At 45.0% G+C, this 15,234-nt stretch overlaps 1 protein-coding gene across 1 annotated transcript in view; it reads left to right on the forward strand.

Annotated features, from left to right (window-relative positions):
• Positions 1 to 15,234, forward strand: part of prkg2 (protein kinase cGMP-dependent 2) — a 39,652-nt gene that overhangs the window by 142 nt on the left and 24,276 nt on the right. The window contains exons 2-4 of the mRNA XM_030060265.1: positions 3,512 to 4,050; positions 7,838 to 8,004; positions 13,138 to 13,251. Of these exons, the coding sequence (XP_029916125.1) occupies positions 3,512 to 4,050; positions 7,838 to 8,004; positions 13,138 to 13,251 (820 nt within the window). The remainder of the gene's footprint in view (positions 1 to 3,511; positions 4,051 to 7,837; positions 8,005 to 13,137; positions 13,252 to 15,234) is intronic.

Genomic DNA, 15,234 nt, shown 5'->3' on the forward strand with positions numbered 1-15,234 from the left:
GGCGAGGCAAGTTGAAGGTGCACGATCCTCTTTGTATAAATTAAACTTAATCTCACCGGTGTTATTGGAGTCAGAGGCGCTGCGTGCAGTGATGGTGAGGCTTTGTGTTTTTAGCCCGAAAATGAATGTTATCTGTAATTCTCCATTTTCCTGAGAGTCATCACATTGCAAGAAGCCAATGTGCGCCACTCAAAATGTCAAATACTTTCGCTATCAAAACAAAAGGAGCAAAAAAAGGGAAATATGCTCATTTTGAATATATGATTATCATCCAGTAATCTAATATGTCAAAATCACAATGAGCCTTCGGACGTGCAGGCTCATAGATTATGGCAGTGTTTTTGTGATCTCAGGCTAAAGTAGTTGTGCTGTGCTGTTGAGAAACAGTGTAAGCCTCCATCCACTCAGTGTATCCCAGCAGGAATGTCATGAATGAAGTCTACTGTATGTGTGAGTTGGCGGCAGACTCACACACAAACATAGTATTGTTCTCTTGGCATTTCTGTACACACACCAGGCTCCATGGAGAGAGACACATGTGCCTTTTAAATTTAGTCTTTAGTTTTAGCCAGTAAAAGACGTTGTAGATTAGTGCAAATCACTGTGATTAGCCTGCTGTCTTATTGATAATTATGTTGATTATCATTATCATTATCATTATCATCCTCCCCTAACATCATCTTACAGCAGCATTTCCTTTCACTGTTGCCATCATAGCAGATAGGGAGTGACTGCTGATGTAATGCAATACTTCCTGCCTTCTGAATAATAAATGGGGAAGACATTCATTTACCATTATTGCCATGGTTTCTGTCTCAGTCCCGTCTAACTAGTCTACCAGTGCTCATTCCCTGTGTGTGTTAGAGTGTATGTGTGTGCCTCTGTGAAGTTGACTGTGTGATTGTGCTCAGGTGTGCTGGAGTCAGGCTCCTCCGTTCTCTCAGCTGCTCTGCATCGCCACTCATGCCGCCACAAAAGCCATTCTCCTACAGCCGCAGCCTCTGTTCGCCATCAGTGCCACTCTGCCTCCAGCCATTTCCCAGCTTGTGTGATTGCAGTTCTGCTCTGTTCCCTGCTCTCCTGACCCTTGTCCTCTGTGTTCCTGCAGTCCTGACTCCGGCCCCTGTCTCCGCATTCTTGCGTTTGTCAGCCTCATCCTGCCTCGTTCCCTCAGCCACACCATCCACCTTCCAAGCCCGCTCGACTTCCCTCACCCTCGACCCCGCCCCCGCCATCACCTTTCACTTCAGTTATGCAATACACTGTCTGTTAACCTCATGTTAACCTTGGGCTCACCTGTATCAACCTGTAACAGTACAATCAGGCCACAACATGAACCCAGCTGGCACTGAAGCTCCACTGAGCCCTCTCTGTTCAAGGCCAGTGCGTCGGAGAGCACGAACAAGCTCTCAAGGTGCTCTTGGACAAAGTGAACAACCTCACCGCTGGTCTCGTTGCAGCCCAAGGGGAAATCTCCTGCCAGGTGTTGCTGGTTCAATGCTTGTGTTTGAGCAGCAGCCCAGTTCCTACTCTTTCAAGTGGTCCAGCATCACGTACCTCCTGGGTTGCCAGCAGGGATCTGCTCTCGCCTGGGCTTCTGCTGTTCGGGAGAAACAGACCGCAGAGTGTTCCTCCCCTCTTTACGGAAGAAATGCATAAAGTCTTTGACCATCCTGTCCGTGGATAGGATGTGTCCTGGCGTCTCCTCTCCCTCCACCAAAGCTTCAGGGCTGTGGTGAAGCTGACCATCGAGTTCCCCTCTTGCTGCTGAGACAAGGCCCTTCATTCTCAGTGACTCTATCTTGGACAAACCCAATGACCTTGACTCTTTCATTGCCCTGTCCATTAAATAGACAACCACTTCTGTTAATGTTGGTGGGAGAAGACTGATAATTCTTCCTTGCCTGAGTTTTCCTGAACCCAGATACAATCCTGAGAATAACCATGACCCAGACCCTATGCAAATAGATCGAGCCTGGCTGTCCCCCAAGGAGCAGCAGCGCCACATGAAGTTTGTCTTTATCGTGGCCAGTCTGGTCATTACCCAGCTGGGAATCACCAAAGTGCCCCTACCAGAATCCCTGGAAGCGAATGCCTTGAATTGCGAACACCTCTTCCAAGCTCTTCCATCTTTGCATCTTCCATCCTTGGTCCTGAGAAATCCATGGCTTAGACAACATCACCCTCAGATCAGCTGGTCCCCCTGTAAGGTAACCTCTGGGAGCCTATCCAGTCATTCTCACTGCCAGCTCTCCACACCAGTCCCTGTCTCTTGCCTCTCCAGCGGCTGGTGGAACCCGCAGATTTTGGCCAGCTGACGAACCCCGAGCCCACAGCACCCCCCTCTGCCAGTGTACAGCCAGTGTACTTCATGTCCACTGCACCTTCTCAGCTGGCAGGCCCACAGCTCCCCCTCACATGGCGTACTCTGGGCTTGCTGCTTCCTTTTAGCCAGCTCTTCCCTGGTCCTACATGTCGCTGCTGCACCCTCCACCCCCCCCCAGCTCCCTGTGCATCTGTTTCAGCAGCTCCTGGTCCCATCCCTAGCTTCTCCTCCTAGTCCATTTGACTTCTCTCCTGTTGTAGAGTGCCACTGTCTCCTTCTGGTACCCTCTCGTGTCATGGCAAGCCTATTAAGCGCCTGGTGTCCTGGAGGGGTTTGCACTGTCATGGTTTCTGTCTTGGTCTAACCAGTCTCCCAGTGTTCCCTCCCTGTGTGTGTGTGTGTGTGTGAGTGAGAGTGTGTGTGCGTGCCACTGTGAGGTTGAGTGTGTGAGTGTGGCTCCTCAGTTCTCTCAGCTGCTCTGCCTTGCCCGTCATGCTGCTATAAAAGCCATTCTCCTACAACCGCAGTCTCTGTTCACCATCAGTGCCACTCTGCCTCCAGCCATTTCCCAGCTTGTGTGATTGCAGTTCTGCTCGCTGCTCTCTTGACCCTTGTCCTCTGTGTTCCTGCAGTCTCTTCTGCAACCTGACTCTAGTCCCTCTATTCTCTATTCTTGAGTTCCTCGTCAGCCTCAGTCTGCCTCCTGACCCCCTCGGCCATGCCATCCACCTTCCAAGTCTGCTCAGCGTCCCTCGCCATCCCCCCCATCAGCTTTCCCTTCAATTTTGCAATAAACTGTCTGTTAAACTTCCCTTCGTCTCTTGTGTCCTCTGTGTTGTGCATTTGGGTTCACCAGTCTCCAGCTGTGACAATTATACGGTGTTGATGTCTCTCTCTCTTTCCATTGCTTTCTTCTTTCATTCTGTCTTTCGTTCTCCTTCTTTGTTCTTTCTTTCTCTCTCCAGCGCTCTTTGTTGATGTCAGCTTTTCTATTTGAAACCTTACTCTGAGCTTCCTCCAACAGACGTTTGCCAGTGAACAGCGAGGTGCTAAATGTCACTGTGCTGACAGCATAGCCTTTTCAATACACAGAAAAAAATGTTGCTTCAGAAGATTCTCACTGACTTTTTGGTAACTAATATACCGAAAGTAAATAATAACTATAAAACTATACAATTTCCTCAGGTGGTCTCAGCTGATAAAATGGGGAACGGCTCAATGAAGTCTAAGCGATACAAACAAGCTGACAGCACCGGTGCAGCATCCAACGGGCGAGCCCACAAGGAACAGGGTGGTGGATTCAAAAACTCGTCCTCGGACAGCCTGAGGGCCAGGGTGGAGGAGCTGGAGAGGGAGGGCAAGAGGAAGGATGAGGAGCTTTGCGCCAAGGAGCACCAGATCAAGGCCCTTCAGGAGCAGCTGGCCAAACAGACGCGAGCGCTGGCCGAGCTCAGCGAGGAGCTGCAGAGCAAGTGCATCCAGCTGAACAAGCTGCAGGATGTGATGAAGAACCAGACCGGGGGCACAGCGGGTCTTGGCCTGGGCCAGACACCCCGGCCCCCCTCGATCAAACTGAGTGGCAAGAACAGCCCGAACTTCAGTGGTCGCATCAGAGAAACCCTCAACAGGAGGAAAGGGGCCAAGGCGGGGGTGTCCGCTGAGCCCACCTCCAGTAGTCTGCAGAAGTTCTCTTTCGAGAAGGCCAGAGTACCGAAAGACGCAAGGTGAGACGTTTGTCTTTAGGACAACATAGAAACACAATATAGAGACGATCAAAAATCACTATACCTTTGACCAAATACCTCAATATTGATATTGTGACTATTGGTGCTTTCATAGATATTTACACACAAGATATTTCTGATAAACAGTCATCAGCAATGTGGATATGATGACAAAGCAGGGCGAGGCAATAACATTACAGCTGGTACAGTCTAGTACAGGAAATTGCTTCCCTTTATTGCAGTGCTGTCTTGAAAACCAAATCCTATACATATATCACAATATCAATATAATACTAAAATATCTCCTAACCCTGCTTTAGAAAGGTTCAAATCATCATCAAAAGGGTAAAGGGAGCGCAGACACTAACCGGTTAAATGGTCATGATCGCCTCAGGCTGAGTCTCTGCTTTCTGTGCAGTATTGAAAAATGCAAGCAGTCAGAGGCTCTTCTCAGCTGCTAGTTGATGACAGCGAGTACTAATGTACTTTGTAAATCCAGGGGGAAAATAAACAGTATATGACATATTGGCTCTGTTCTTTGTAAACAAGAAACAGGGCTTTATAGCCTGTGAGCATTTTTTTTTATTGCCCAAGAATTTATCATTACGCTTTCCATCCGGTAACCAGGGAGTCGCTTTGATTCCCATAATAGTCAGTGTTTGTCTTAATCATCAGACAGTTAAATGGGAACGCTCATTGACAGGAAGGTCATGGGTTCATCTGCGTCCACCGACAGTCATGTGTCCCGACTGAGGATGATTGAGCAAGACACCAGACTCCCACCTGCTGACGTAACGTTAGTCACTCTGGAGAGAAGAAGCATCAGCCTGAAATGAAGTTTGTTGTTTGACTGAATGAGTCGAAAAGAACTGAGCCTGAGGAACTTTTCCCCTCAGCTCCCTTCTCTTAATATTCTGAGAGGGAAGTAAAGCTGCGGCGCGCATTACAAGACTTCAGCTGATTTACCCGTCCTAGACAAGGGTTTTTTTTTTTTTTTTTTTTTTTTTTTAGATCTTAAAGAAAATCCGCATGGTGGCGTTTGTCTGGTGCGTGCCGCCGAGCTCGTTAAGTTTGGGCAGGTCTGACCCGAGCTCGGAGCCGGCTCAGACGTCCACAGCTTTTCAGACATGTTGGATTTTATCAGCGTAAAATCTGCAGCTCCCATATGAGGTGAGAAATGCAAAGACAAGTTCTGAGAGCAGTGAGCAATAATAGCCGGTGAGGTCACTCCTCTCCTCTGAATTTGACATCCACACCCTCCCCTTTTCTTCCAGTTCAGCAGAAATGAATGCACTCACAATGGGCCTCATTTATCAACCTATACATAAATGCTTTTTTTCACCCCTCCATAATTCTTTTGTACTGATGTTTGCACAAGAAAACTTTATTGAAATTTTCAGTCGTCTCACCTCTTTACAAAAACCTGGGACCACACAAAGGACGTGCACAAAATCAGACCCTTTTCTCAAATTATTAACATAAAGAAAACCTATTTATAAGTTGCCCAAATCATTTAAAAAGTAAATAATAGACACAGTTAGTCATCAGCCAGTTACTACCTGATTAATGCTCTTTTATTCTTGTACGTAGGCACTGTGCAAAGGACTGTAACAGGGTTTTCCCATGTTTTAGATTATTTAATTCATATATATCTTACATTACTATTGACCCAAGCATTCCATACATTTTTTAGATATGTGAATGTACCTTTACCTGTTTTCCAAATGGCCATTTATTTTCATTCATTTCAGTATGATGCGTTAATCTGCAAACTTGCAGAGACTTAAAACTCCATTCAGTTTAAGGGATTACCTAATCTGTTAAACTGAACATCCAGCCAAGGTTACTTTGTCGTTGCATGGAAATTCAGTTTAAAGGTATTTGAATGGTCTTATCTTCTATTGTGCTGTTGATATTATTGATCATTTAAGTGTTGTCAGCTACTCTTCCTTCTCCAGCTATATTGTGAATCAGGTGAAAGACAAAATCATGTTTCACGGTGGCGTATCGAGATTCTTCATCATCGAGTGTGCGCGCCGCATCTTTTAGAGTCGATGAGACGAGAAGCCGTGGGAGAGAGGGTTGTTGCGTGTCAGCGATACGGAGATCTGAGGCCGTCTTGTAGTTTGTGCTCGGAATAAGTCAAGACGGATTTTCCAACATGAAAGCAAATTTGCTTCTCGCTGCATTAAGTGCTCCTCGGATTATACAGCGGCATGAATACAGCCCACCGTGCTGAGCAAACGTTGTCGAGGCGGGCGAAGCAAAAACAAAGCATGCTGTGAGTGCCCCTCTCACCCTGATGCTCATGATTAAAACATATGGCCCTAATAAGTCTAGCATGAATTCCTTGAGCAAAAACAACGGTCTCTAGTGCCTTGTAAATCAGCCGGTCTGGTACACTGGCCCTCGGAAAGAGAGTACTCGTCCTGTGTGAATGACAGAGATGCAGATGGCTGTAGTGAGGAGTAGGTAGGAGTGACACATCGAGGTGGGAGGAAAAGATGTGGGTTGCAAAATAAAGGACTGGGTGTCATTTGTTCTCGTTTTATTAAGCCCAAAGCGCTCATTTATTTTTCAAGAGCGTGTGGATGAACAGACCACCCACCCACATCTGTAGCTGGCCTGAAAGGGAGGCGGCGTCCTCCTGCGACCCCTGCTGCAGCTGCAGGAGCGCAGGGTGGAGAGCTCTGGCACCAAAAGATGATTTTTACTCTCGCTGTTTTGCTTGATTAATTGCCTGAACAGCCCCGGATGCATGAAACAGTGACTATTTAGCAAGAAAAAAAAAAAAAAAAAAAACACTAAAACCATGACAAGTGATGCGTTTGTGGGCGTTGTGGAGGCTCAGAATCTTAAAGACATGTATACCTTAGTCATTTTCACAAGTTTATGATTTAAGATACAGACAACACCTCTGATGTTTATATAATATATGTTATATGTTATATAATAACGGTGATTTTTATGACAGCTTTTAACTAGGTGAACCTACTGACATATCGTCGATGTCCAGTGAAAACCACTTTGTATTTACCTTCAAATTTACCATTTTTTATCATTTGTGGCCAGTTTCACCTGTGATTTAAACTTCCAGAAAATAATTATAGTAACAATAATTGTTACCCAAGTTTGTGAGTCAGATACTTTATGTGTCTTGTTGAGGATAAACCATAACCTCTCCCACTAGATCAAACGTCATGTGGGAATCAGGTTTTTCCCTCACAAATGTCTCATAAACATAAGTGGCTCTCAAACTGCTGCAGGTGAGGTGATGTCAGGTGAGGGCCCTGAAGCAGAGGGAAGCTTTTTGACAATAATAATAATAATAATAAAAATGTCATGTTCTAGTTCCTCAGTGTCATCCAAAACAACAAAACTAATTTGTGATATTTCTTTTAGCCTGGGTTCAAATTGACCCCAAAGAAACACTGATCTCATCATGTTAATTTTATGTTTACCCATTTGTCTCCATTAAAACACTGAATGGGGTCAAATTGATTCTAAAGATAATCGAAGGGATAATTTGAGAATTTATCCTCTCCTCTGTGGATTCAGAAAGTTCTGCAATCCTTGGGTTAATTAAACGTTTTCAAAATGAATTAGATAAGCAGAAAAGTGCACAGCTGTCAGTCTCCAAACAAGAGTGTTTTTGTTCGTTTTCGGGAGGCTGACATGTTGGAGATGAGTGGTTTTCACCGGCCAACGACAACGTGCAGGAATCAGCAGCTCAGAGGAAATGCGCCCGCCCGTCTCTTAAGGCTCTGTGTGTTGTTGTGTGCGACAGCGTCAAGAAGCTCCTCACAGACGCCCTGAACAAGAACCAGTACCTGAAGCGGCTGGAGCTGCAGCAGATCAAAGACATGGTGGAGTGCATGTACGAGCGCACCTACCAGCAGGGAGAGTACGTCACCAAGCAGGGGGAGCCTGGGAACCATCTGTTTGTCCTGGCAGGTACGTGGACCCCTGTTTGATCGCGCTGTTTGATCTTGATCCTGACGGGGCGACATCAGGAGCAGATCTGGAGGCTAAAATCTGACCTGATGTTTCTTCACCCCACACTGCTGAAGACTGAGCTTGTCAGACTCACTTTGGGTTCGACTTTGGCCACAAAGTGTTGCAGCAGAGTTGGGTTCTCATCACAAACAAGGGAGGTGCATTTTTACATTTGAGGGTGGGAACCGTGTCTCGCTGGAGAACCAAACAGTTTTATTTGCTAACATCAGAGCTGTAATGTAAGTTGCTGATGTTAATGCTCAAGCTTGGCAGCTGTGTGGCTTGAAAAGCTTATTAATCTGGTAGCTGCATCACCAAGCCAGTTTGCTGTGTTGTGTTTGCGTTGAAGTGAAGCTATTCTACGACGGCGTCTCAGGACCACTGTAGGGAGGAAAAAAAATTATGGAGCTGGGGAAGAAAAGAGGTTCCAAGATTAACAATGTGAATTTGGATATTCTCTGAGATTAAAGTGCAAGGTTTAAGAAAAAACTTACAAATCTATGAGAAAAAAACCCAAATCTGATTACAAATTTGCAAGAAAATAGTTTTTCTTTTTCTGGGATTCAGTCAGAAGGAAATCCTGGTGGTTTGATCCCAGAATCACAATCTTCTCCTCAGCATCTGGACTTCGAAGGAACATTGCTGTGACTTGGGCCGATTCAGAAGAAAAATATATTGTGATTCTCGGCTAAAATCAGCAGGATTTCCTTGTTCTTAAATCCCATTGCAGTGTGAGGCTGATTCAACCTCGCAGCGTGGAGTTTTGACCAAAAAGCAAAAGACAAAGAATTTTTCCAAGGCGTTTTTTCTCATAAATTTGTAACTTTATAATCTCAGAGTTTTTGAGTTTGTTTTCTCAGAATATTACCCCGCCTCCTTGGGGTCCATCAGGTTTTTTTTTCCCCCGACAGTGGCCCTAACACGCCGCCATACCATTCCGTTTTGTGCCCTAACATTAACAAATAAAACTGTTTTTGTTCTCCAGCATCACAAAGTTCCCACCTTCTTCATTTCATGCCTTTTCACTAATTGCGAACTGTGTTTACCCCGCTGGTTTTCATGTGCATTTTTACATTTAAATACTACTATTACTACTACCAAGACAACTACTACTAATAATAATGATAATCATGATAATAATGATGCCATCACTGACTGTATGATGTGTCAGTGGATTCTGAAGATGAAACAGCGGCACTCAGATGCGATCAGTGTCACGTTGTGAGGAAGACTCTGGCAAATGTCACGTCTGGTTAGGCTCCAAATACATTTTAAATGAACTGGAGTCCTGTGACGGACTGGCCAGGGTGTTTCCCCGCCTGTGGCCTGGTGCCATGATGCTCCCATCATGACACCAAGGCTTCAGTTTGACACAGCCCCGATCAGGAACAAGCATGTGTAGAAGCTGGATGGATGGATGGATGGATGGATGGATGGATGGATGAACATGAGTACAGTTTTGGTTCCTGTGTGTGATTCCCTGTTGGTCTATCTCACATTTGCCTATGTTTTATATGACCAGACCCATAAATAATATAAATAAAAATGAGCAAAACAAATCCTGTCACAGAATTTCCACCGGATGTATGTTAAGTCCAGTCGCCCAACCTTCCTGCACCTGTAACAGAACTGCAGCCCATGTCCTTTTGCTTTGGCCGTGGTTTCTGGGACAGTAACTAACTTTTTCATCCAGAGGCGTTTGTACATCCCAAAATCCACCAGCTGCACCCTCTCTAATTTACCAGGCAACTGCAGGGGCGGATCTACCGTGGTGGCATGGGCTGGCAGCTGCCACCCTAAAAAATAAGCCTTGCCACCCCAGTTTGGGCAATCAGAAAGAAAGAAAAAAAAATGTTGTCACTGGCCGGAAATTTACAAGCCTGAAAGTCCACTGTCTGACTGCAAGTGAATGCAGCATGAACCTCGGCAGTGACACTTTCCAGATCGATTTCAGCAGCTAGAGAAACATAACCACTCATATAGCCAGAGCCATTTCTACTTTTCAACTCTGAAGAAATTAGAATAATTGTAACTGTCTATCTATCTATCTATCTATAAGCCACCCTTTAAAATTTCCATGCCACCCTTTAGCCCCCCCATGAATCTGTGTCTAGAGGGCAACTATATTTTTTTTTAGGTCACGACCTCTAAGGCAGCGGTTCTCAACCTGGGGTCCCCAGAAAAACTAGATTACATCTTATTAAATACGGGTCCACGATTGGGTGTGTATCAATTTGGGGGTCCTTGACAACGAAAAGGTTTGGCCACCTACCAAAGCAGCACGGGGATAAGAGAAATTTAAACATTAGACAAAATGTACCAGTACCAGTACCAGTACCAGTATGTGGCTGGAGGCTGGTGCTCCATTCTTTTCCCACCGCCGGCAGGAAAGCAGATTAGTGCCGCTTCTCCAGCAGCTTCCACAGCGAAGCGATCCTGAGAGCCCAGGGACAGTCAGATATGATCTGGACAAAATCCAGCCAGCGGCGCTCTCAGCTCTGCCATAAAGTAATAAACTACTAACTCATTTAAATGGATCACTTCACTTATTCCCTCCTTTTTAGATGCACACAGCGTCGAAGCTTAACAAAACAAATAAAAGGAAAAGCAAACCATGTAGCTTTGGGGCTCATTTAGATGCTGGTACTTAAAATGAATGTTAGAAAAGACAGAAAATAACATGTTTTTCTTTGTTGTTAACCCTCCTATTCTGTTCATTTTGGGCTAACACTCATGGGGTTCCCGGTCACATGTGACCGGGAACATTATATTTGATTATAAATCCACTATGATACATATTATCACCTAATGTTGTGTTAGATCTTTTTATTAACTTCTGCTCTTGTGAAAATGACAAGTTTTGAACTTCTATTTGCTATGTATGTACTGTAGGCCTAATTTACCTGAGATCATACCATTCGTTTTTTAGGGAAAAAAACATTATATAGATATTATTTTGACTATAACAAATACTCAGATGAAACATATTGTAGTATTTATCACAGAGTACTTCATTTCAATGTTTTCCAAGGACACTGTTTTGAAACCATTTCAATTTTCTAAATAGTGGCAAAAAAATAGCATCTTTTGTGTTCCCGTCAGCATTGACCACTATGATTTAGTTAGTCATCCTCATGACATTTTCACATGGAAGGTGACCTGTAAAGCCTCTGCCTCCTGTAAAGCCTGTACTGGCTCCTCCTCTGCTGGTCACTGTTAGGTCAAAGATGTAATCCAGAGCCTCACAGTATTTATCCTATAGCGCCACCTGACAGGTGTTGGCAGTTCCCGTGGTAGGTTCCCGTGGGGGTTGCCATGGAAGCCAAAAAGGGGCAAAGTTGTGAGTATCTGTGTGTGGCTGTGTCCATGTGTGTGTGTGTCTGTGTGTGTGTGTGCCTGCGCAAAGACACCTACATGTTGGGGTGTGGGAAAGAAGTGTGAGAGATACTTTCCCCTGGGTGTTGCCATGGAAGCCAGAAAGGGGTATAAGGTGTGTGTGTGTGTGTGTGTGTGTGTGTGTGTGTGTGTGTGTGCCTGCTCAAAGACACCTACATGTTGGGGTGTGGGAAAGAAGTGTGAGAGATACTTTCCCCTGGGTGTTGCCATGGAAGCCAGAAAGGGGTATAAGGTGTGTGTGTGTGTGTGTGTGTGTGTGTGTGTGTGTGTGTGTGTGTGTGTGTGTGTGTGTGTGTGTGTGTGTGTGTGTGTGTGCGTGTGTGTGCCTGCTCAAAGACACCTACATGTTGGGGTGTGGGAAAGAAGTGTGAGAGATACTTTCCCCTGGGGGTTGCCATGGAAGCCAGAAAGGGGTATAAGGTGTGTGTGCGTGTGTGTGTGTGTGTGTGTGTGTGTGTGTGTTCACACACATCTGTGTCTGCTCAAAGACACCTGCATGTTGGGGTGTGGGAAAGGAGTGTGGGAATGTGTTTAACTCTATTTTATACACTAATTGTAGTCTTACCCATTCATTTCTAATGACCGGTCATTTGTGACCGGGAACACGATGGGTGTTTCCAAGTTAAATAAAACATTCAAAAATTTATAAAAATTCTCCAAATTTATTTTATGTGTTCAGATGGCATGTGTGAACAAAGTCATGGAACCTCAAGACAAACAGATGAAATTAACTGCATTTTTCGGAGGGAAAACTTGTCCTCCGGTCAGATTTGACCGCGAACACGACAGGAGGGTTAACTGGCAAAAGCTTTGTTACATTAATGGACACCAAGAAGAGTAATAATTTACTGTATTTCGTGCCTGTAACCTGTGTAACCAACCAGTGATATATAATGTCTGTATTATTAAGCCATTAGGGTTTTTCAGAGATGAGGCCAAAGCGTCACAGAGCTTTCAGGAGCCAGTGATGCTAATCACATTAATTAAGTGTTTAATATGAGTCATGTTTCACACGGCCCGTCATGACTCAGCGATGATACGCCTAAAGTGACTTTGTGTTTTATGCCGCAGTTTCTGGTACAAAACTAATTCCTAATTCCTAACCCATGACCGTAATTATACACCCTACACACACACACACACACACACACACACACACACACACACACACACCTCACAAATGTCATTTGAGGTTTTCCCCCCTCCAGATAAAATATACAGCTTTAGCAATGGATGGCTGCAAGTGGAAATATTTATCTGTACAGAAGCCCTGTTGACTGTAGAAGACACTGACAACTAAGAATGAATAATAATAATAATAATAATAATAATAATAATAATAAAATCTGTAATGTCTGCATGCATGTGTTTTAGAAGGTGGGAGATTCTCATTTATGGCTGGTAAATTTGGCAGGAAACCAACCATCATGTGCTGTGAAAGCTCAGTTTTATTCCACCAGCTGGTCAAATGATGAGTTTAGACGGTGAATTTTGTGACGTGCGAGCCACATGATGTGGTGGATGAGAGAGTTAGCTCCTCGGCCCTCTGTAAATGAATTAAAATTAACCGTCATTACACTCTGCCCGTAGCACGGCTCTGAATCCACTCCTGCTGTCCAGCGAGTCGATCAGTCAATGTCTGGATTCTGAGTTTGATAAAGGTATTGATTGGCCTTGTTTCATGTTTGTTTACAGATGGCAAGCTGGATGTGTTTCAGCACAACAAACTGCTGACATCAATAGCGGTCTGGACCACGTTTGGAGAGTTAGCCATCCTGTACAACTGCACGAGAACCGCATCGGTGCGAGGTAAAGCACTCCGGGAATGTTTTTTTAGACTTTGTGAGAGCGGCTCTGACACACTGACGGACACACACAGTGATGAACACACTGACGGACACACTGACGGACACACTGACGGACACACACACTGACGGACACACACACTGACGGACACACTGACGGACACACACTGATGGACACACTGACGGACACACTGATGGACACACTGATGGACACACTGACGGACACACACTGACGGACACACACTGACGGACACACTGACGGACACACACTGATGGACACACTGACGGACACACTGACGGACACACTGACGGACACACTGACGGACACACACTGATGGACACACACACTGATGGACACACACTGATGGACACACACACTGACGGACACACACTGACGGACACACTGACGGACACACACTGATGGACACACTGATGGACACACTGACGGACACACACTGACGGACACACACTGATGGACACACACACTGACGGACACACTGACGGACACACACACTGATGAACACACTGACAGACACACTGACGGACACACACACTGATGGACACACTGACGGATTCAGGATCTAAATGTGTCACCTGGTGGCAGAGATGATCAGAAGTCACTTCATGCAAGTCAAGTCTCACATCCTGAGTCACGAGTGTGAGTCAACTTTCAGACGGTCTGAGTGAGTCACTTCAAAGAACACACAGCCAGCAGCGTGGAGAGAGTACTACAAACTACTACTCCAGTACAAGTACTCTTCCTCTGCTGGTATCTGACTGCAGTAGAAGTAGAAGTTAGAAAAGCAGGAGAGAACACGCTGCACACTACATGCTTTTAAAGGGGCATTACGCTCAACTGAATGAGGACCCTGTAGACTCAGCTGACACATGGAAGAAACACATCATGTGACAGTAGAGTCTAAATGGCCAACTCACTGATATTTTCCCCCTTTTTGACCTACACTTAATCCACAATTTTTTTTTTTTTTTTGCCAGTTGAGTCTAAACGTTTCCATCGATCATCTGAAGTTTTTCATGGTGCAGCTTTTATTGTGAAATTTAGACATGGCAAAATCTAGAACCAACAAAGTAGAAGCAGGTTCCTTTTCTCATCTTTGCTGACTGAGCCTTTATTGTGAAAGGCTCCTCAAGCTATCATTGATCTTTTTTTTTTTTTTTTTCTGTGAAATGGATATGATTTCAAATGTACTGAAAAATTACTGACTCTGGGAAAGTATTCTAAAAAAGTACAAGTACACAAAAAAGCTTCTCAGTTACAGTAACAGTAAAGTGCTTCCACCTCCGACAGTACTTTATGTCTTAGCGCTACATGAATCTCAGATTATGGTTCAATAAACTCAAAATATGACCTGAATGAAGCTAAAGATGGGAATCCCTACTGATCAGGTCATACATTACACTAAGAACGAACACAAGTGGGGAAAAAGAGAGGAAAAGCTTTAAGAGGCGGGGCATGCTGCATTCACAAACCAACAGGATGTCAGTTTGGGAGGGAAACACACTTTTATTTTGAAGGAACAGGTGGTTGAGAGAGGATGTTTAAAGATTTGATAAGGTTTAATTGGCTGAAATTTTAACTTGTGCAGGATGATGTCACAGTTTACGGTACTGTGTTTAACAGGAAGCAGAAATCATGTGTGATCATTAAAAAACAACAACAACAACAAAAAAAGAACAACTCATGAAAATGTCTGAGATCTGAGAGAGGAACCAGTCGATTTGGGTGTTGATTCGATGTCGTTGCCTGTCCAGAGGCAGAGCGCCGAGGTGCCAGCTCTGACTCATCTGACTCCAAATCAGCCATGACGCACGGAGACGCCGCCTGCGATGAAGCCGCTGTTGTGCAAAAACTGACCTTTCTGGTTGAGTCCTCAGGTGTCGGACGGAGCCGGATGCTGACAGTCCGGCGTCCTGAATCGTGCCGCGGCCGGCTTCGCAGGCGCGCTGTCCTCAAAGCGGGTTCAGC

The sequence above is a fragment of the Myripristis murdjan genome, chromosome 9 (assembly GCF_902150065.1).
Source record: "Myripristis murdjan chromosome 9, fMyrMur1.1, whole genome shotgun sequence".
Classification (NCBI taxonomy): domain Eukaryota; kingdom Metazoa; phylum Chordata; class Actinopteri; order Holocentriformes; family Holocentridae; genus Myripristis; species Myripristis murdjan.